General features: G+C 68.3%; 1 protein-coding gene across 2 annotated transcripts in view; it reads right to left on the reverse strand.

Annotated features, from left to right (window-relative positions):
* Positions 1–16080, reverse strand: part of TAFA5 (TAFA chemokine like family member 5) — an 87620-nt gene that overhangs the window by 32972 nt on the left and 38568 nt on the right. Inside the window, exon 1 of one of the 2 annotated variants that reach the window (XM_059681349.1) lies at positions 15263–15901. The exons of the other annotated variant lie outside the window; for it this stretch is intronic. Coding sequence (XP_059537332.1) covers positions 15263–15353 — 91 coding nt within the window. The 5' untranslated portion in view covers positions 15354–15901. Of the gene's footprint in view, positions 1–15262; positions 15902–16080 lie in introns of those variants that run through there. 2 annotated transcript variants of the gene reach the window in all.

A 16080-nucleotide genomic window follows, 5' to 3' on the forward strand; every position in this document is an offset into this window, starting at 1 on the left:
GAGGGGGCCGCGGGCAGGGGAGAGGTGAGGGGCCGCGGGCAGGGGAGAGGTGAGGGGCCGCGGGCAGGGGAGAGGTGAGGGGCCGCGGGCAGGGGAGAGGTGAGGGGCCGCGGGCAGGGGAAAGGTGAGGGGGCCGCGGGCAGGGGAGAGGTGAGGGGCCGCGGGCAGGGGAGAGGTGAGGGGCCACGGGCAGGGGAGAGGTGAGGGGGCCGCGGGCAGGGGAGAGGTGAGGGGCCGCGGGCAGGGGAAAGGTGAGGGGGCCGCGGGCTGGTGCCTGGTTTGCAGATGGCGGCTGCGTGGGCGCCGTCCTGGCTGCTGCTATTTCAGGCTCCGTAGGGTGACGGGCAGCCTGCTATTCCTGGTCCCTCCGCTGACCGCTGACACCTCGGGTGTGGGCGCTGGCCGGCAGGGGCCTTCTCCTGGGGACCTGCTCACGCTGAGCCCTGGCTGCTAATTAACTAAGCAAACACCGGCCCTGAGACGCCCCCCCGGCCCCCCTCCCCCGGGCGCTAACTAAGCGATCTTCTGGCTGCTCACCAGCTGTGAGGACCGCCCGCCCTGGGCACGGCACCTCCCGGCTGGACCCCATCTTAAGGGGCGCTGGGCACCACAAGGGGCTCAGTGTCCAGAGCGCCCCTCTTCCAGGCCCCGCCCTGATTTTCACCCCTCAATTCCTGCTGAAGTGCAGACTGACACCGCCCCCCCCCGCCCCCGGCCCCCCGTGCGTGGCCCAGGCCGCCTCCACGCCCTCCCTCCCTGCGCAGGACGTCCTCCCGCTGGGCCGGGTGGGGGATGCTGTCCCGACTCCTGGGAGCTCACAGGCAGGCAAGCCACACCCACCACCGCTGTCCAGGCTCCTCCACGCCCACCTCGGACCCGGGCCCAGCCCCGGAGGACATCTCGCAACCGCCCCTCCTGGAAGCAAACCCGTGGGGAGGGCGCGGGTGGGGAGGGTGGCAGCCCCGGGCCCACACTAGAGGCGCAGAGAAACCCGAGGCCCCGGGGGCTGGGAAGAGCAGGGCACCAGGCCGAGGCCGGGATCGGGGGCCCCGTGGCTGTCACCCCACACCGTGGACGCTCCATGTCATGGAAACGGCTGGGTCTGAGCGGCTTCTGGGACCGCGCCCGCCCCGCCTGCCCCACCCGCTCCGCCTGCTGCGTTCCGGAGCCCAGCATGGCACTGGGGCCGCGTACTTCACCTGTGAGCCTGGGGAGGCCCTGTGCCCGGAGAAGCTGATGGGAGCAGGGACGCCGGGCGGACCTCACCCGTGAGCACATGCTGTGCTTTCGGTGGGCAGGGCTGTGACCACGTGTGTGCGTCTGGTGGGAAGGGCAGCAGGGCGTGGCGACGGGCAGCGTGGTGGCCGGGGGCACACATGGCATCTGCCCGCTCCCGGCCAGCCGCGTGGCGAGGTCAGGGACCTGCTGCCGGTGACCTGGGCCCACAGCGCCATGGGGGACCAGCCTCGTGGTCACGCGGGCACCGGCTTCAGTTAGAGCTCACGGAGGCCTCGTGCCAACGTCAGTGTCAGAAACAGCCTCTTCCTTGCATCTCTGCCCGGGCCGAGGGCGCCCAGGGCTTGGTCCTGGGGGGCAGGGGGGGTCCCCAGTGCTCATGAAACCGTGTCAGCGCCCACTGATCACTCTACCTGTGGAGTCCAAGGCAGCATTTTCACGCCGGCTCCTGGGCACAGCTCACTGAGAAAGGGGGTCACACCCCAGGTCACAGGGACAACCGGACCACGCAGAGCACCTGGCACGGTGGGGAGGGACCCTGGCCCCTGGCGATGGGGTGCACCCTGGGCAAGGCCTGGGAACCAGGCTGCCCTGGCGCTATCCGTGGTGCTGACGTGTCACAGTCTCACCATGTTAGCAGGGTGCCGTCCCGCCATCTCCCACCCGGGCGCAGTGGGGAGCCGCGGGCACAGTGGGGAGCCCCGGGTGCAGTGGGGAGGCCCAGGCGCAGTGGGGAGCCGCGGGCACAGTGGGGAGCCCCGGGCGCAGTGGGGAGCCAGGTGCCCTGACTCTAGCAGGAGCTGTGTCCAGAGCTGACCCGGGCCGCCCTCACCCACATCCGGCCTCTCTGGCCACAGTGGGGGTGTCGCCCCTGGACCTGAGCTGCCACCACGCTCCCCATTAAGACCGCCACCCAGGCGTGTCCTGGTCGCACGGACCCTCCGCGTGCAGATCACAGACACAGAGGAGCCGCGAAGGTCACCTGGAGGGCAGCCGCCTGGAAACCTGAGCGCCCTGCGACCGAGCCGCTGTGACCCTGACATCTCTGTCCGGTGTGACTCCACCCGGCAGGTCAGAGCGGCAGCAGGGCTCCCCCCCGCACCCCCCCCCCCCGCCCCCGCCCCGTCCGATTCCCCAGGGACCTGCGGACGCCGAGGTTATCTCTGCGACAGCGTGTGGGCGAGATAACGAAATGAATGAAATCGGGAGTTCACAGCAGGGCTCCCAGGCCCCGCAGCTCAGGCCTCGAGGGGCCCCGGCGCCCGCCCCCCGTTTTCCCAGGCCCTTCCGAGGCGGAGCTGGCGTGGGGGGCAGCGAGCAGACCCCACAGTCGCGGGCTGCCCAGCTCCGGGTTGTTGGGGTCCCAGGCACCGGGACCCCAGAGGAGCAGGAGTTCCCACTGGGCCTTACAGCTCCCGCCCCACCCAGACGCCTGTCCAAGGCCTCCCTCCTGGACACACAGGTGCAGCCCACGTGCGGGGGACACGTGCGGGGAACACGTGTGGGGTGGGCTGCCCAGTGGGACCCGTGTGCCCGGGCCAGCGCCCCCCTGCCTGGGAGCCCGGAGCTGCCGGCTGCCCCCGGCCTGGCCCACAGGGGGCAGGACCCCAAGGTCGCCGAGGACCGCCAGGCCAGCCCCCTCGCCCGGCAGCGGGCTCACCCCCACCCTCAGGAGCGGCCCACAGCTCCTCTATCTGGGAGCCAGGGGCAGGACAGGGCGACTGAGGCAGACCCTCCCGGAACTTTCCTGAAGGGGGGCCTGGGGTCCATGCTGTACCCCGAAGTGCAGGCCCAGGGGCTGGCGAAGCCCCACAGCCCGACCTCCCACCCCGCGCCCCAATTACCAGCAAGGGAGGGTGGCATCGGGGCTCCCCCCTGGGTCCTGGGGCCCAGCTGCCTGCTCTCAGGTGGGAAAAGAGAGGCCCAGAGCCTCACCCAGACTGTGCGGCTCCTCCCGCGCTGGGTGCACGAGGCCACATGGGCCACATGGGCCCGGGCGCGGCGGGCGGGGACGGGACGGGACGCACCGTTCTCCTCGAGGCCGTCAGTTACCGAGGCCTCGCCCATCCAGCTGGCACCCCGTCAATCACCCCATTAATGTGCCCATTAACGAGAGCCGCCCGCGGGCCTGCTGGACCCGAGGCTGCCGGCTCCGCCCGTAAACACCGTGACTGCGCTGCACTCCCGGACTCGCAGGCACTGAGAGGCGAGCTCCGCGCTCCCAACGCACAGCCCGCGGCAGCCGGGCCTGAGGGCACCAGGCGGCCCTGGGTGTGGGCCAGGGACAGAGGGGACAGGCCACGGGGGCCCCCTGTTGTCTCTGGGGAGGGGAGGCCTGGGGTCAGGGCAGGTCCGGCTGGTCTCCCAGCCCCTGCGGCTCTGACGGAGTGAAGCCACCGTGAGGGGCCAGCCTGGGACCCCGGGACCCCGAGCTCTCCTCACCACGCCCCCCCACCCCCGCACATCCCCTGGGAGGGTCCCTGGGAGGCCTCACCGTGCGGCCCAGCAATCACGCACCTTGGGGGTCACCCCATCGACTTGGAAACGTGTCCACACAGAACCCTGCACACGGACGGGGACAGCCCAAACCCGGCCCGGCCAGTGCCCTCCCGGGACGGTTCGCCAGGGCCCACCCAGCGAGGTGTGAGCAGCAGCTAAGGGACGTGAGCTCGCAGACCACGGGAAGGCGCGGAGGAGCCGTGAGTGCGTGACTACGTGGCAGAGCCAGTCTGAACGGTCTGCGCCCTGTGACCCCAGCTCCGTGATGTTCTGGAAAAGGCAAAGCCGTGGGAACAGTGAGAGGTCAGTGGCCGCCGGGGTTTGCAGGGAGGGAGGGAGGGGGAGGGGAGGGGAGGGAGGGGGAGGGAGGGGCAGAGTGGAGGGAGGGGAGGGGAGGGAGGGGCAGAGTGGAGGGAGGGGAGGGGAGGGAGGGGCAGAGTGGAGAAAGGGGAGGGGGAGGGAGGGGAGGGAAGGGGAGGGGAGGGGAGGGAGGGGGAGGGGGAGGGGCAGAGTGGAGGGAGGGGAGGGGAGGGATAAAGGGAGGGGAGGGGAGGGAGGGGCAGAGTGGAGGGAAGGGGAGGGAAGGGGAGGGAAGGGGAGGGAGGGGGAGGGAGGGGGAGGGAGGGGAGGGAAGGGGAGGGATAAAGGGAGGGGAGGGGAGGGAGGGGAGGGGAGGGGAGGGATAAAGGGAGGGGAGGGGAGGGAGGGGCAGAGTGGAGGGAAGGGGAGGGAAGGGGAGGGAAGGGGAGGGGAGGGAAGGGGAGGGAGGGGAGGGAAGGGGAGGGAGGGGCAGAGTGGAGGGAAGGGGAGGGAAGGGGAGGGAAGGGGAGGGAAGGGGAGGGGCAGAGTGGAGGGAAGGGGAGGGGAGGGGAGAGAAGGGGAGGGAAGGGGAGGGAAGGGGAGGGAAGGGGAGGGAAGGGGAGGGGAGGGGAGGGAGGGGCAGAGTGGAGGGAAGGGGAGGGATAAAGGGAGGGAGAGGAGAAGCAGGCGTTTCCGGCTGGCGAACTGCTTTCTGTGTGAGGCTGTGAGGGTGGGTGCAGGGCACTGGGCATCACTGCCCGGCCGGTGTGGCTCAGGGGCTGAGCGTCGCCCTGTGAACCAGGAGGCCAGGGATCGATTCCCGGTCGGGGCACAGGCCCGGGTTGCGGGCTCCATCCCCAGTGGGGGGCGTGCAGGAGGCAGCCGGTCCATGATTCTCTCTCATCGTGGATGTTTCTCTCTCTCTCCCGCTCCCTTCCTCTCTGTAACGAGTAAAAGTATTTAAAAATACATAAGCCTGTGCTTTAAAAAGGCGACACAGCGACACTGCTGCTCTGACACGCTGGGAACCTGCCCGTTTTCAAACTGTGAAACATACACATGGAATTCGCCGTCTCCCGTCTCCCAGCGCACAGCTCAGCGCATCACCCACCGGCGCGGCTGTGCAGGTCCCACCGTCACCTCCGATGAACACCCCCCGCCCCCCGCCCCCCGCCCCCCGGCCCAGCCTGCACCCTCCCACTTCCTGTCTCTACGACTGTGACTCCTCTGGGGGCTCGTGTCCGGGGCCCCACAGTATGTGCCCCTCAGTGCCTGCCCACGTCACAGCGCCGGAGCGGGCGTCAGACTCGCCTTCCCCTTCGGGGCCGAGTAACACGCCACCGTGTGGCCGTGCGCGGTGCCACCTCCCCCCTGGGGAGGGACAGGTGAAGGCGCCTTTATGAGGGGCCGGGGGGCTGCTGTCCACGCGCCTGGCCGTGTCCCGGAGCCCAACACGGGGCGTGGCCCACGGTGACATGACGGGAAGGAGGCTCCCTGGGCCCCGCGAGGCCCCTCCCGCACCCACGCCCCTTCTCGGGAACAGGTTGTCTGGATCGCTTTCGGGAAAACACAGCTCTCTGTTTAATCCTCACCCGAGGGCATGTTTCCCATTGATCTTTTTTAGACAGAGCGCAAGAGTGGGAGGAGAGAGAGGGAGAAACATCGATGTGAGCGTGAGAGAGGTACATCGATTGGCTGCCTCCTGCATGTGCCCCAACTGGGGCCGGGGATCGAGCCTAAAACTGAGGTATTGCCTTTGACCAAAATCGAACCCAAGATCCTTCGGTCCGAGGATCGAAACTCGCACCACAGAGCCAAACGGGGCAGCGCTCTTTTTATTTTAAATTAGAGGAAAACCGTCATCGCACTGCCCAGCCAGCGTGGCTCAGTGGTTGCATGTCGATGGATGAACCAGGAGGTCAGGGTTCGATTCCCGGTCAGGGCACAGGCCCGGGTGGTGGCTCGATCCCCAGTGTGGGGCGTGCAGGAGGCAGCTGATCCATGATTCTCTCTCATCATCTATGTTTCTATGTTTCTCTCCCTTTTCCTTCCTCCCTGAAACCAATAAATATATATCCTATATAATAAAAGCCTAATATGCTAAGTGTCTGGTCATCCAGTCGTCTGTTCAACCAATCAAAGTGTAATATGCTAATGATATGCTAAGGCCACTCAACCGCTAGCTAGGACAGGCACTGACCACCAGGGGGCAGATGCTCCAACTGGAAGGTTAGCTTGCTGCTGGGGTCTGGCTGATCTGGACTGAGCGAGACGGGCCGGACACACCCTGGAGCCCTCCTGTGGTCCCTCTCCGGCCCCGATCGTGCACCGGTGGGGTCCCTCGGCCTGGTCTGTGCCCTCTTGCGATCTGGGACCCCTTGGGGGATGTCAGAGAGCTGGTTTCGGCCCAACCCCGCAGGCCAGGACGAGGGACCCCCCACTGGTGCACGAATTGGTGCACCGGGCCTCTATATAAGAGAACAATCATTGGGGGCTGCAGCTCAGGGAGCCCGTCACCCCCACACCCCTCCCTCCTCAGCCCTGAAAAGCAGGCATTGCTTGGAGACAGACACGTTTCCCAGGCTTTGGAACGCGCCTTCTGAACATGAACGTTACGCTCAGCAATCACACCACTCACTCCCCCGGAATCGAGCCTCGTGGAGCGGGACGGGCTGGGGTAAGGAGTGTCCTGGGAGAGGGAGCCACGCCCCGGGAGAGGCAGGCCTGTGGCAGCCACGCCAGACGCTGCATTCTCGCACTTGAGGGCGTTTTGCATAATCTGGCCACTTAATAAGCTGCGGGGTAGCAGGCAGGAGTTTAATTTATTTGGCTTGGAACTCAGCTGTGGTTGGAGCTGATCTCGGTTCTTAAAGGATTAGGGCTGGCGCCGCCATCGCAGTCCTGGGAGACCGGGCACTAATCAGCTCAGGATGGCCCCGGGCACTGGGCGGGCACCTTCCCCGCAGGTGGGCTGCTCCCTGAGGGCTGAGGCCACACCCGCCCCCGGCCCCCGCTCACTGGGACGGTCCCTGCTGCGCTCAGCTGGGCCCCGAGAGCCAGGTCTGGCTTTGCTGCCAGCGAGGGTCTCATCACTGCTGGCAGCCGCATGCGGATCTGCAGACAAAGTGCGTCTATGTCCTAGCCTGCCCTGCGCGGCCCGCTCCCTGGGCCTGGCCCACGCCGGCCGGACTGGTGGCGAGATGGTGAGCGCCCACCCGGGGCAGCGGGCAGGGGAGCCGGCAGTCATCTGTGGACAAGGAGCCCTGAAGCCAGACTGCATGCCTTTCAAGGCCCTGGGTTTCACTCCCCCCCCCCCCCCGCCCCCACCAAGATCTTAGAGGGGGAGTGACTCCTCTGTAACTCAGGATACAGACCAGAGCAGGCACAGGCCTGCAGGCCAGGAGGGCACAGGGCTACAGGCTGGCGGGGGGGGGGGGGGGGGCACAGGCCTGCAGGCCAGGAGGGCACAGGGCCGCACACCAGGAGGGCACAGGGACGCATACCAGGAGGGCACAGGGCTACAGGCTGGCGGGGGGGGGGGGCACAGGCCTGCAGGCCAGGAGGGCACAGGGCTGCCCACCCTGAGGGCACAGGGCCACACGCCAGGAGGGCACAGGGCCGCACACCAGGAGGGCACACGGCCATACACCAGGTGGGCACAGGGCTATAGGCTGGCGGGGGGGCGGGGGGGCACAGGGCTACAGGCTTGGGGTGGGGGGCACAGGGAAGCAGGCCGGGAGGTGTGCTCTGATGAGAGGACTGGGGAGCAGGACCCCGGGAGCCTGCAGCCGGGCCTGGGGCCCCTGTCCTGCTCCCCGAGCCTCGGCTGTAACAGTGCTTTCCACCCCGGAGGAACCGCTTCCCATTCTAGAAGGTTCCTCACCCCCTCTCCCCTGCTCACACGCCCCGCCCCCCCCCCTCGACGACGGGCAGTAACACAGTGACAGCTTGGCGTTGCGCGCTCCGCTCAGCCGCACACATAATGGAAGGAGAGCTCCGTGAGGTCAAGGGGTGCGAGTTAACACCCGAGGAGCGAGTCAGGAATAAAGAGAATAAACAGAGAGACACGTTTTTAATAACATGCCAGGTACCCGCTAAAGTGGCAACCGTCTGTTCCAATTGGAACAAAAAATGCCTTGGGGGGGAGCCAGACACAAATGTCAAACTAGTTTCACAATTTTCTTTAAAAAATAAAGAAACATGAGCCCTCTGATGGGCACGAGCTACCGGCTCCGAGCGGCACAGCCCTGGGCCCCTCGGTCAGCCTGACCCCCGGGGTCGCAGGGCCCAGGGTGGGCGGAGAGGCTCGCCCAGGACGCAGGATGCAGGGGCCTCCCTGGGGCAGCCCCTTCCAGCAACTGGGTCCCCGAGAGGGAAAATCCACCGCGGTCACCCCATTCTCACCCCATTCTCACCCCGTTGTCCTACAAACTGCGCTGGCCCACAGCCGCCCAGGGAACCCAAAGCCACGGAGAGGAAGGGCCCAAGGGCCGGAGCTTGTGGCTCTAAGATCTGTCAGACTGGAGGCTGGGCCCTGGGGGGGGGGTTCCCTCCTCCCCATGTGGGGCTCTGACGATGGTCCCCAAAGATGGGCCCACCCTGAGCCTCAGGGAGAGGCCTTGTGTGGAGTGAGTGTCCTGGCAGATTGAATTAGGGACCTCGAGGTGAGACCATCCTGGACCTGGGGGCCCTGAGTCCAGTGACCAGTGTCCTTACCGGAGAGAAGAGGGGAGACCGGAGACAGGGAGAGAAGAGGCCAGGTGACCGCCGGCCGTGGTGGCCTCCAACAGACGCCGCTGGCACCCAGAGGCCGGACGGGGCCTGGAGGGAGCACCCCAGCCGTCAGCGGGGCCTGCACGTCTGACCCCAGCACTGGGAGACAGTGGCATCGGTTGCTCCCAGCTCCCTGCCCGGTCCTCGTGGCAGCGCCCAGGAGCTGACACGCCCCCCTCTCCATTCCCCTGTCACTGGGAGGCCCCGCCCTCATCTCAGGGCCTCTGAGTCCCCAGCCGGCCTGGAGGCCAGGGGAGGGCCCAGGAGTCTCAGGGCAGACCTGCAGGCCACCCCACCTGCGCCTGCCAAGCTCCGGAGGCCGAGCAGCTCAGACCGCTGACCACCCGCCTCTCCTTGGCGGGCCCACTGCTGCACAGCGCGCAGTAGGTGCTCAGGAAACACCTGTCCGGACAGCACAGCGTCTCCACGGCGACATCACTGTGCATCACTGTGCCAGGACAAGGAAATCGGTCTCCCCGTGAACGGGAAGCCGGCGCCACCCCATAAATAGAAGGCGCCGTAAAAATAAACACAGCGATGGCAGTGAAGCGCCCCCCCGCGCCCACCGAGAGCCGCTTGCCCGCCACAGCGCCGTGCCCTCGTGCTGGGAAACGCCGAATGTATGCAAGGAGGCGCGGGAGGATCCGGCTGCCCCCCAGACCCAACCTCCTGGGGGGTCAGCTTCTGCCTCCGCCTGAAACTCAAGGGTCGTCGCTTCCGGGACCCAGACCCCCCCACGGATGGGAGACCCCGATGGCCTGCCTGCCTCCTGGAGGCAGACGGTGGGAGGTGACAGGCCACCAGGACACGCTGGGCCCCGCGTGGGTCATCTGTGTGTGTCCCATCAGGCTCCTGGGCTGAGTGGCATTTCCTGGGGCTTAAAACAGTCCTGGAGCCACAGGTCCGACATCAGGTGGGGCCAGCGCCGCCTGCAGGGGCCCTGGGGGCGGCCCCTCCTGTGACCCCAGCCGTGGTGGCCGCAGGCGTCCCCTGGCCCATGGCCACATCGCTCCAGCCTCTGCCTCCGTCTTCACACAGCCTCTCTCCGCGTCTCTTCTCATCTTTGGATCCACCAGGGTGGACCCTAAACCACAGTGACCTCGTCCGGACAGCCTCACCTTAACTCCACCAAGGAGGCCACGCGCTCGGGTTACGCTGCTCCTGTCTCTGGGGCCCCGCCCGGCCCCTCCGCTGTGCTTGGCTCACACACCCCTGCACACAGCCGGGCCTGGCATACAGCAGGCGATCAGTATGTGCTGTCACCCCTCCCGCCCCTCTGCCCCGAGAGCCCCCACAGGCTCCACGCGAGCTCCTGAGACCCAGCGAAGCCCGCATTTGTCTCCCAGAGCGAAAGGGGAAGAAGAACAGGAGGCGGGCAGAGGGCCCCCGGATGTGCAGCGCACTGGTGGGGTGAGAGGAGTGGGTGCTGCCAGCAACACGGGGGACCCTACATGGCCCAGGAGCCTGCAGACCGCCCTCAGCGTGAGCAGCAGGGGTCTCCGGGCCACGGCTGGCACTCGCCACAGGACGGGGTGCGCCGGCCCCACTGTGCCCGCCCCTCCTGGTGCCCCCAGATGAGACCCCACGGGCTCGGGGGACCCAGGCAGGGGACCCAGCCACTCCAGGTCCCTGGTAACACGGACGATGGCCGGGCCAGGCGGTGGGAACCCCGTCTCCTCTGAACAGTCACCTCAGCGCCAGCCCCTCGGCCTGAGCGGCTCCAGCTGCCAGAGCCCCGGGAGGGGCCCCACTGGTGGGTGTGGGTTCACATAGGGCCCCGGTCCCCCGAGAAATGACAGTCAGTGACGAAGGAGCAGGTTACCTTTCAAGCCTTTCATTTCGACTCCGCCCCTCCCCGCAGCCATTCCTATGCACTAGCCGCTGCAACAGTCTGTGGGTTCAGGGCCGCCCTGGTGGGGCCCCTCCGCACGCAGCCCAGAGCCTCAGACCTGGGCAGTGGGCGGGCAGCCCCAGGCCAGAGCCCTGAGGTCTGGGTGGGGCGTGGGCGCAGCAGGACGGGAGGGGCTAGAGCAGGCCTGGCACCTGGGCCCTCTGAGGGCAGACTCAGCATAGCTTGGGGCCAGAACCAGGAGAGCTGCCCGCTGCCCGAGCCTCCTGGGTCCACCACGCCCTTACCACCGAGGGCGGCAGCCACAGGCCCTGCCCACGGACCCTCAGGGACGCCCAGACACCCAGACACCCAGACACAGGGACACTCGGACACAGGGACACCCGGACACAGGGACACCTGGACACAGGGACACCCGGACACAGGGACACCGGACACAGGGACACCCGGACACTGGGACATCCGGACACAGGGACACCCGGACACAGAGACAACCTGGACACAGAGACACCCTGGACACAGAGACACCCGGACACAGGGACACCCGGACACAGGGACACCCGGACACTGGGACACCCGGACACAGGGACACCCGGACACAGAGACACCCAGACACAGAGACACCCAGACACAGGGACACCCAGACACAGAGACACCCAGACACAGAGACACCCTGGACACAGAGACACCCGGACACAGGGACACCCGGACACAGGGACACCCGGACACTGGGACACCCGGACACAGGGACACCCGGACACAGGGACACCCAGACACAGAGACACCCAGACACAGGGACACCCAGACACAGAGACACCCGGACACAGAGACACCTGGACACAGGGACACCCGGACACAGGGGCACCCAAACACCTGGACACAGGGACACCCAGGCACTGGACACCCTGATCCCGGGACACCAGACATGAGCTCAGATTACAGCTGCCATGATTCCCTGCACCTAAAAAGTGCTTCTGAAGGGCCCCCAGCGGAGTGTGCGCCTCACCGGCCGCCCTCCTAGGACTCCGCTCTGCCCCCAGCATCACTGGCGCCCACATCACTGGCTCCCACATCACTGGCTCCCAACATCACTGGCTCCCAACATCACTGGCTCCCACATCACTGGCTCCCACATCATTGGCTCCCACCATCACTGGCTCCCACATCACTGGCTCCCACCATCACTGGCTCCCACATCACTGGCTCCCACATCACTGGCTCCCACATCACGGGCTCCTACCATCACTGGCTCCCAGCATCACTGGCTCCCAGTATCACTGGCTCCCACATCACTGGCACATACATCACTGGCTCCCACATCACTGGTTCCCACCATCACTGGCTCACATATCACCGACTCCCATATCACCGGCTCCCAGCATCACTGGCTCCCACATCACTGGCTCCCACCATCACTGGCTCCCACCATCACTGGCACCCAGCATCACTGGCTCCCTCCATCACTGGTGAGGTAAATAGAGGGAAGCCAGGCCCTGGAGCCGCAGGGGGACTCAGCGAGAGCAGGCCTGGGGGGCGTCCCTGCCCGGGGGCCAGACACATACACTCACCCCAACATCCCTGCGGGAACCGCATGGTGCTGCCAGCCTGTGTGCAGCTGGTACCGCCCCTGCCACCCAGGGAGGGAGGGACAGACTGACCCGCACACACCTGCAGGGAAGGCCACCCCTCTGGCCACATGTCCTGGCCCTGCCCGGCCTCCCTGGTCCCAGAGCCCCACACCCTTCCCTCGAGAGGCTGGCCCGACGGGCGCCAGCTCCGTGCCCCTGCTGCTCTCTGTACGTCTCTCTTCTTCCTGGTACATGAATATCTAGATGAAAGCTGTTAATCTGCATGGCGCTGTAATCCAGGGGGCGGGGAGACGGGGGGAGACACAGTGGAGAGTCTTTGGAAGAGGGAGGTGGAAAAGAACCCAGCTGTTGCCTCAACTCTGTGTTCTGAGACCAAACACAGTTAAGGACACGAAAGACTGGCTTCCCTCTGCCCCTCCTCAACCGTGCGCCCTGCGCCCTCTCCACGCAGGCAGCTGGGTCTTAGCTCGGGTCCCCAGACCCTGGCCCCCACTGGCCCTGGAGTTCACAAACACGGCGTCTGCGCTCCGTGCGCAGGACGGGGCTCTGGCTCGCAGAGGGTGCGGACGGGTGGGGGGTCTCGAGGGGCGAGCAAGGGAAGGTGCAGACCCAGGCGTGGCCCCGCACCCCACCGGCGGCCCTGCCCGGGGCTCCTCCCTGCCCGGGCCAGGCCTGGCGAGGCCGGCGGGACCGTTCTCACCAAGACTGTGGCAGCCAAGGCCTCAATTAGGGACACAATGGCCCTCTCTCCTGCTCACCGCCCTATTCATCTGGGCGAACACTGGAGGACACACTGGCCGGAGGGGGACGGCTTGGCCAGGGGCTGACCTGCATCTCCACACAAAGGCGGAGTGTGTACAAGCGGCTCCCTGTGTCCCCCATTCTCCACCCGAACAAACCAGACCCACGGAAATGGCGATTTGAACAGCTCCTTCCCACTCGCCCGCAGACAACAAGTCGCAATTGTCCGCCGCCGCTCCCTCTCCCCCTCCCCCCCTCTCCCCACCCCTGCTGGCCAGCATGGCCGCTGGAAGTGAGTGGCCTGGAGCCTGCAGCCCATGGCCACCGGGGGCGGGGGCGGGGGCAGCCCCCATCCCCTCCGAGGCCTGCCTGGGCCCCTGAGCCTCAGGGGTCCAGAGGGGCATCTCAGAGGAGACGGCGCCCCCCGCCCTGGCTGCCAGAGACGGGCAGAGGGACTCGGTCCCCACGGAGCAAGGCCTTCAGGACGGACCGGCCGTCCGAGGACCTTCGAGAGCTGTGGGGGCAGGTGCTGGGCTCCCCTGGGGGCGCGTGAGAGACGCGGAGCCCTCCGAGCGCACCTGCTCGGGACCCCACCGTCTCTTCCTGCCCCGTCGCCGTCTCTGAGCGCAGACTGAGCGTGCGCTTCAGGGTGAGCGGGAGGCTTCCCCGAGGCTCTCCGGTTCCCATCCACGCACAGGCTCTGCTCCCAGAGCACCGTCCTCCGCACACACTGCCCCCCCCCCCCTCGTCCACTCCAGGGGCAGCCACTCCTTCCCCTGACCAAGCTCGCCACCCGTAACTCCGGTCGCTCAGTCCCACAGGCAGGCGAGCACAGGGCGGCAGGCAGCGGTCCTCTTACCAGATCACAGCTCTGAGTCAGGGTCAGTCCCCCCGCGCGCTGCTGACCGCAGGGAGGAGCCGGGACTCCACACCCTCCCCTTCCCAAAGCGGACCCGGAAGAGAAAGGTCAGCGAGGGGCGAGAAGCGTGCGGCCCACACAAGGCCCGGCGCACAGGGACCCTGGCCCCCGGGCGGGTCGAGGCTCCTCGACACAGGCGCGCACAGTCCTCTGGGGACTGGCCATCCCCAGGCGACCCCCAACCCCCAGAACCACACCGTCCCGGAGCCGGGCAGGGAGCCAGAGGCGGGGGACTGGCTCCAGGCCCCGTCAGTCTCTCACAGAACAGCCAGGCCTGCAGCAGCCCCCGGGGACAGCGCTCTCCCTCAGGGCCGGGACCCAAAATCCGGACAGGGCAGTGGACCCAGGCTGGGAAGCAGGGACCGGCCTGGGCTGGCCGCCCACACCTCTGCCTCCGGGAGCCAGCAGCCCGTTAATTAGGAGGGAAGCAGCTGGAGGCTGCAAGCCCTCGCCTTGTAGGACCCAGAGCTAATGAGGATCTGCCTGTGTTACCGCCACACTGTCCTTCTGTGCCATGGCGGGGGGGGGTGGGGGGGGGGACGGCTCTGGGCAGCACTGGTGGCAGGTGCCTCGGGGCCAGGGCAGGCCAGCGTGGGCAGTGAGTGAGGCTGCTCTGTGAAGGGTGGCCTGGCTGAGCCCGGTGTGCACCAGGCCCAGGAGAGCCCAGCCGCTGGGGGACCAAGGAAGTTTCCAGAACAGCCAGGGTCCTGGAGTGAGCACCACCCGTACCAGCCCCTGCGCGTGCCCTGGGCCCTGGTGCAGGGCTGCCCAGTCCGAGACACCTCCAGCTGCCAGGGTCTGGCCATCGGCATGTGCACCCCAACCAAGTCCCAGACCAGGACCCCAGCAGCCCTGCGCTCCAGGGCAGCGGCGAACGTGGCACGGGGCCTGGTGCTCAGGCGAAGTCCCTGCTCCCAGAGCCCGTGGTCTCCCTCATGGGTCCGGAGGCAGCGCGGGAGCAGGGAGTGGGGTACCAGCCCGCAGGCCTCCCCTGGGGCTCCCGCCGCCCTCAGCCCAGCGCCCGCCCGCCAGCTTGGAGTGCTGGTGCCATCTACTGAGCCCTCAGAGGAAGCGCTGCCCGCCAGCCTGGCAGGGCAGAGAAGGCACAGGAGCCGGCGTGGGCCCGGGCACCGGCGGTGCAAGAGTCACCGAGACCATCGCGCTGGCTGGACCCCGTGGGCCGCCCGCGCACGCCGATGCGCGCGGGTGGCCGGCGCCGCGCTCCCGCGCGTCCCCCACCGCCGGCCACCGCTCCAGCCCCGCGGCGCTCGGCGAGTCTGGGCCAAGCCGAGCGGCGGAGGCGGCGGAACGCGCTGGAAGCCGGGCCGGGCGCAGGGACAGCGCCGGGACAATTACCTTCTTTCAGGAACTGCGCGTGGATCACCAGGACGAGGAAGCAGCAGAGCGCGGCCCCCGCGAGCGCCCAGAGCGCCTTCAGCAGCTGCATCGCGGAGAGCCCTCGGCCGACGCCCCCGGAGCCGCGCAGCGAAGGTGCCGGCGCCGCATCAGCGCCCCGCCGGGTGCAGCCACCGCGGCCGCCCGCTCGCGCCCTCCATCCGCCGCCGGCGCGCGCTCCCCGCGACTGGAGGCGCCACTCCAGGCAGCGATCCGCGTCTTTTTGGGCAGGGGGAGGGGAGGGGGGGCGGGGTGCGGGGCGGGGAGGGGAGCAGGGGGCAAGGGGAGGGGGGACCGGGGCGGGAAGGTTAGAAGAGAGTCTCCGGCCGCGGCGGCCGCCGCTCCGGCCACTCGGCCACCATCGCGGGCTGCGGGGCGCCGGGGGCCCGGGCGCGGGGGGGCGGCCGCCGCGGCCCCATGAATCAGCCCCGCCGCCCCGCTCGGTGCCGCGCCGCCGGCAGGGCCCGGACGGCGAGCCGGGGACTGCGCAACGGTCCGGGCGCTGGGGGGACGGGGGAGGGGGGGTCTTGGCGGCCCGGCCTCCGCCTCCTGCCGCTTCTCGGCGGCGCCTTCCTCTCCTCCTCCTCCTCCTCCTCCTCCTCCTCCTCCGCCGCCGCCGCCGCCGCCGCCGCCGCCTCCTCCTCCTGCTCCTCCGCCGCCGCCTCCGCCTCCTCTTCCTCCGCCGCCGCCCGCGCTCGCTCCGGCCTGGGGCTCAAGGGGCCGCCGCGCCGCCGCCTGTGCGGAGGGCCGGGCTCGGGGCCGGGGCTGCGCGCTGGGCA

Source organism: Myotis daubentonii, chromosome 2 (genome assembly GCF_963259705.1).
Source record: "Myotis daubentonii chromosome 2, mMyoDau2.1, whole genome shotgun sequence".
Classification (NCBI taxonomy): domain Eukaryota; kingdom Metazoa; phylum Chordata; class Mammalia; order Chiroptera; family Vespertilionidae; genus Myotis; species Myotis daubentonii.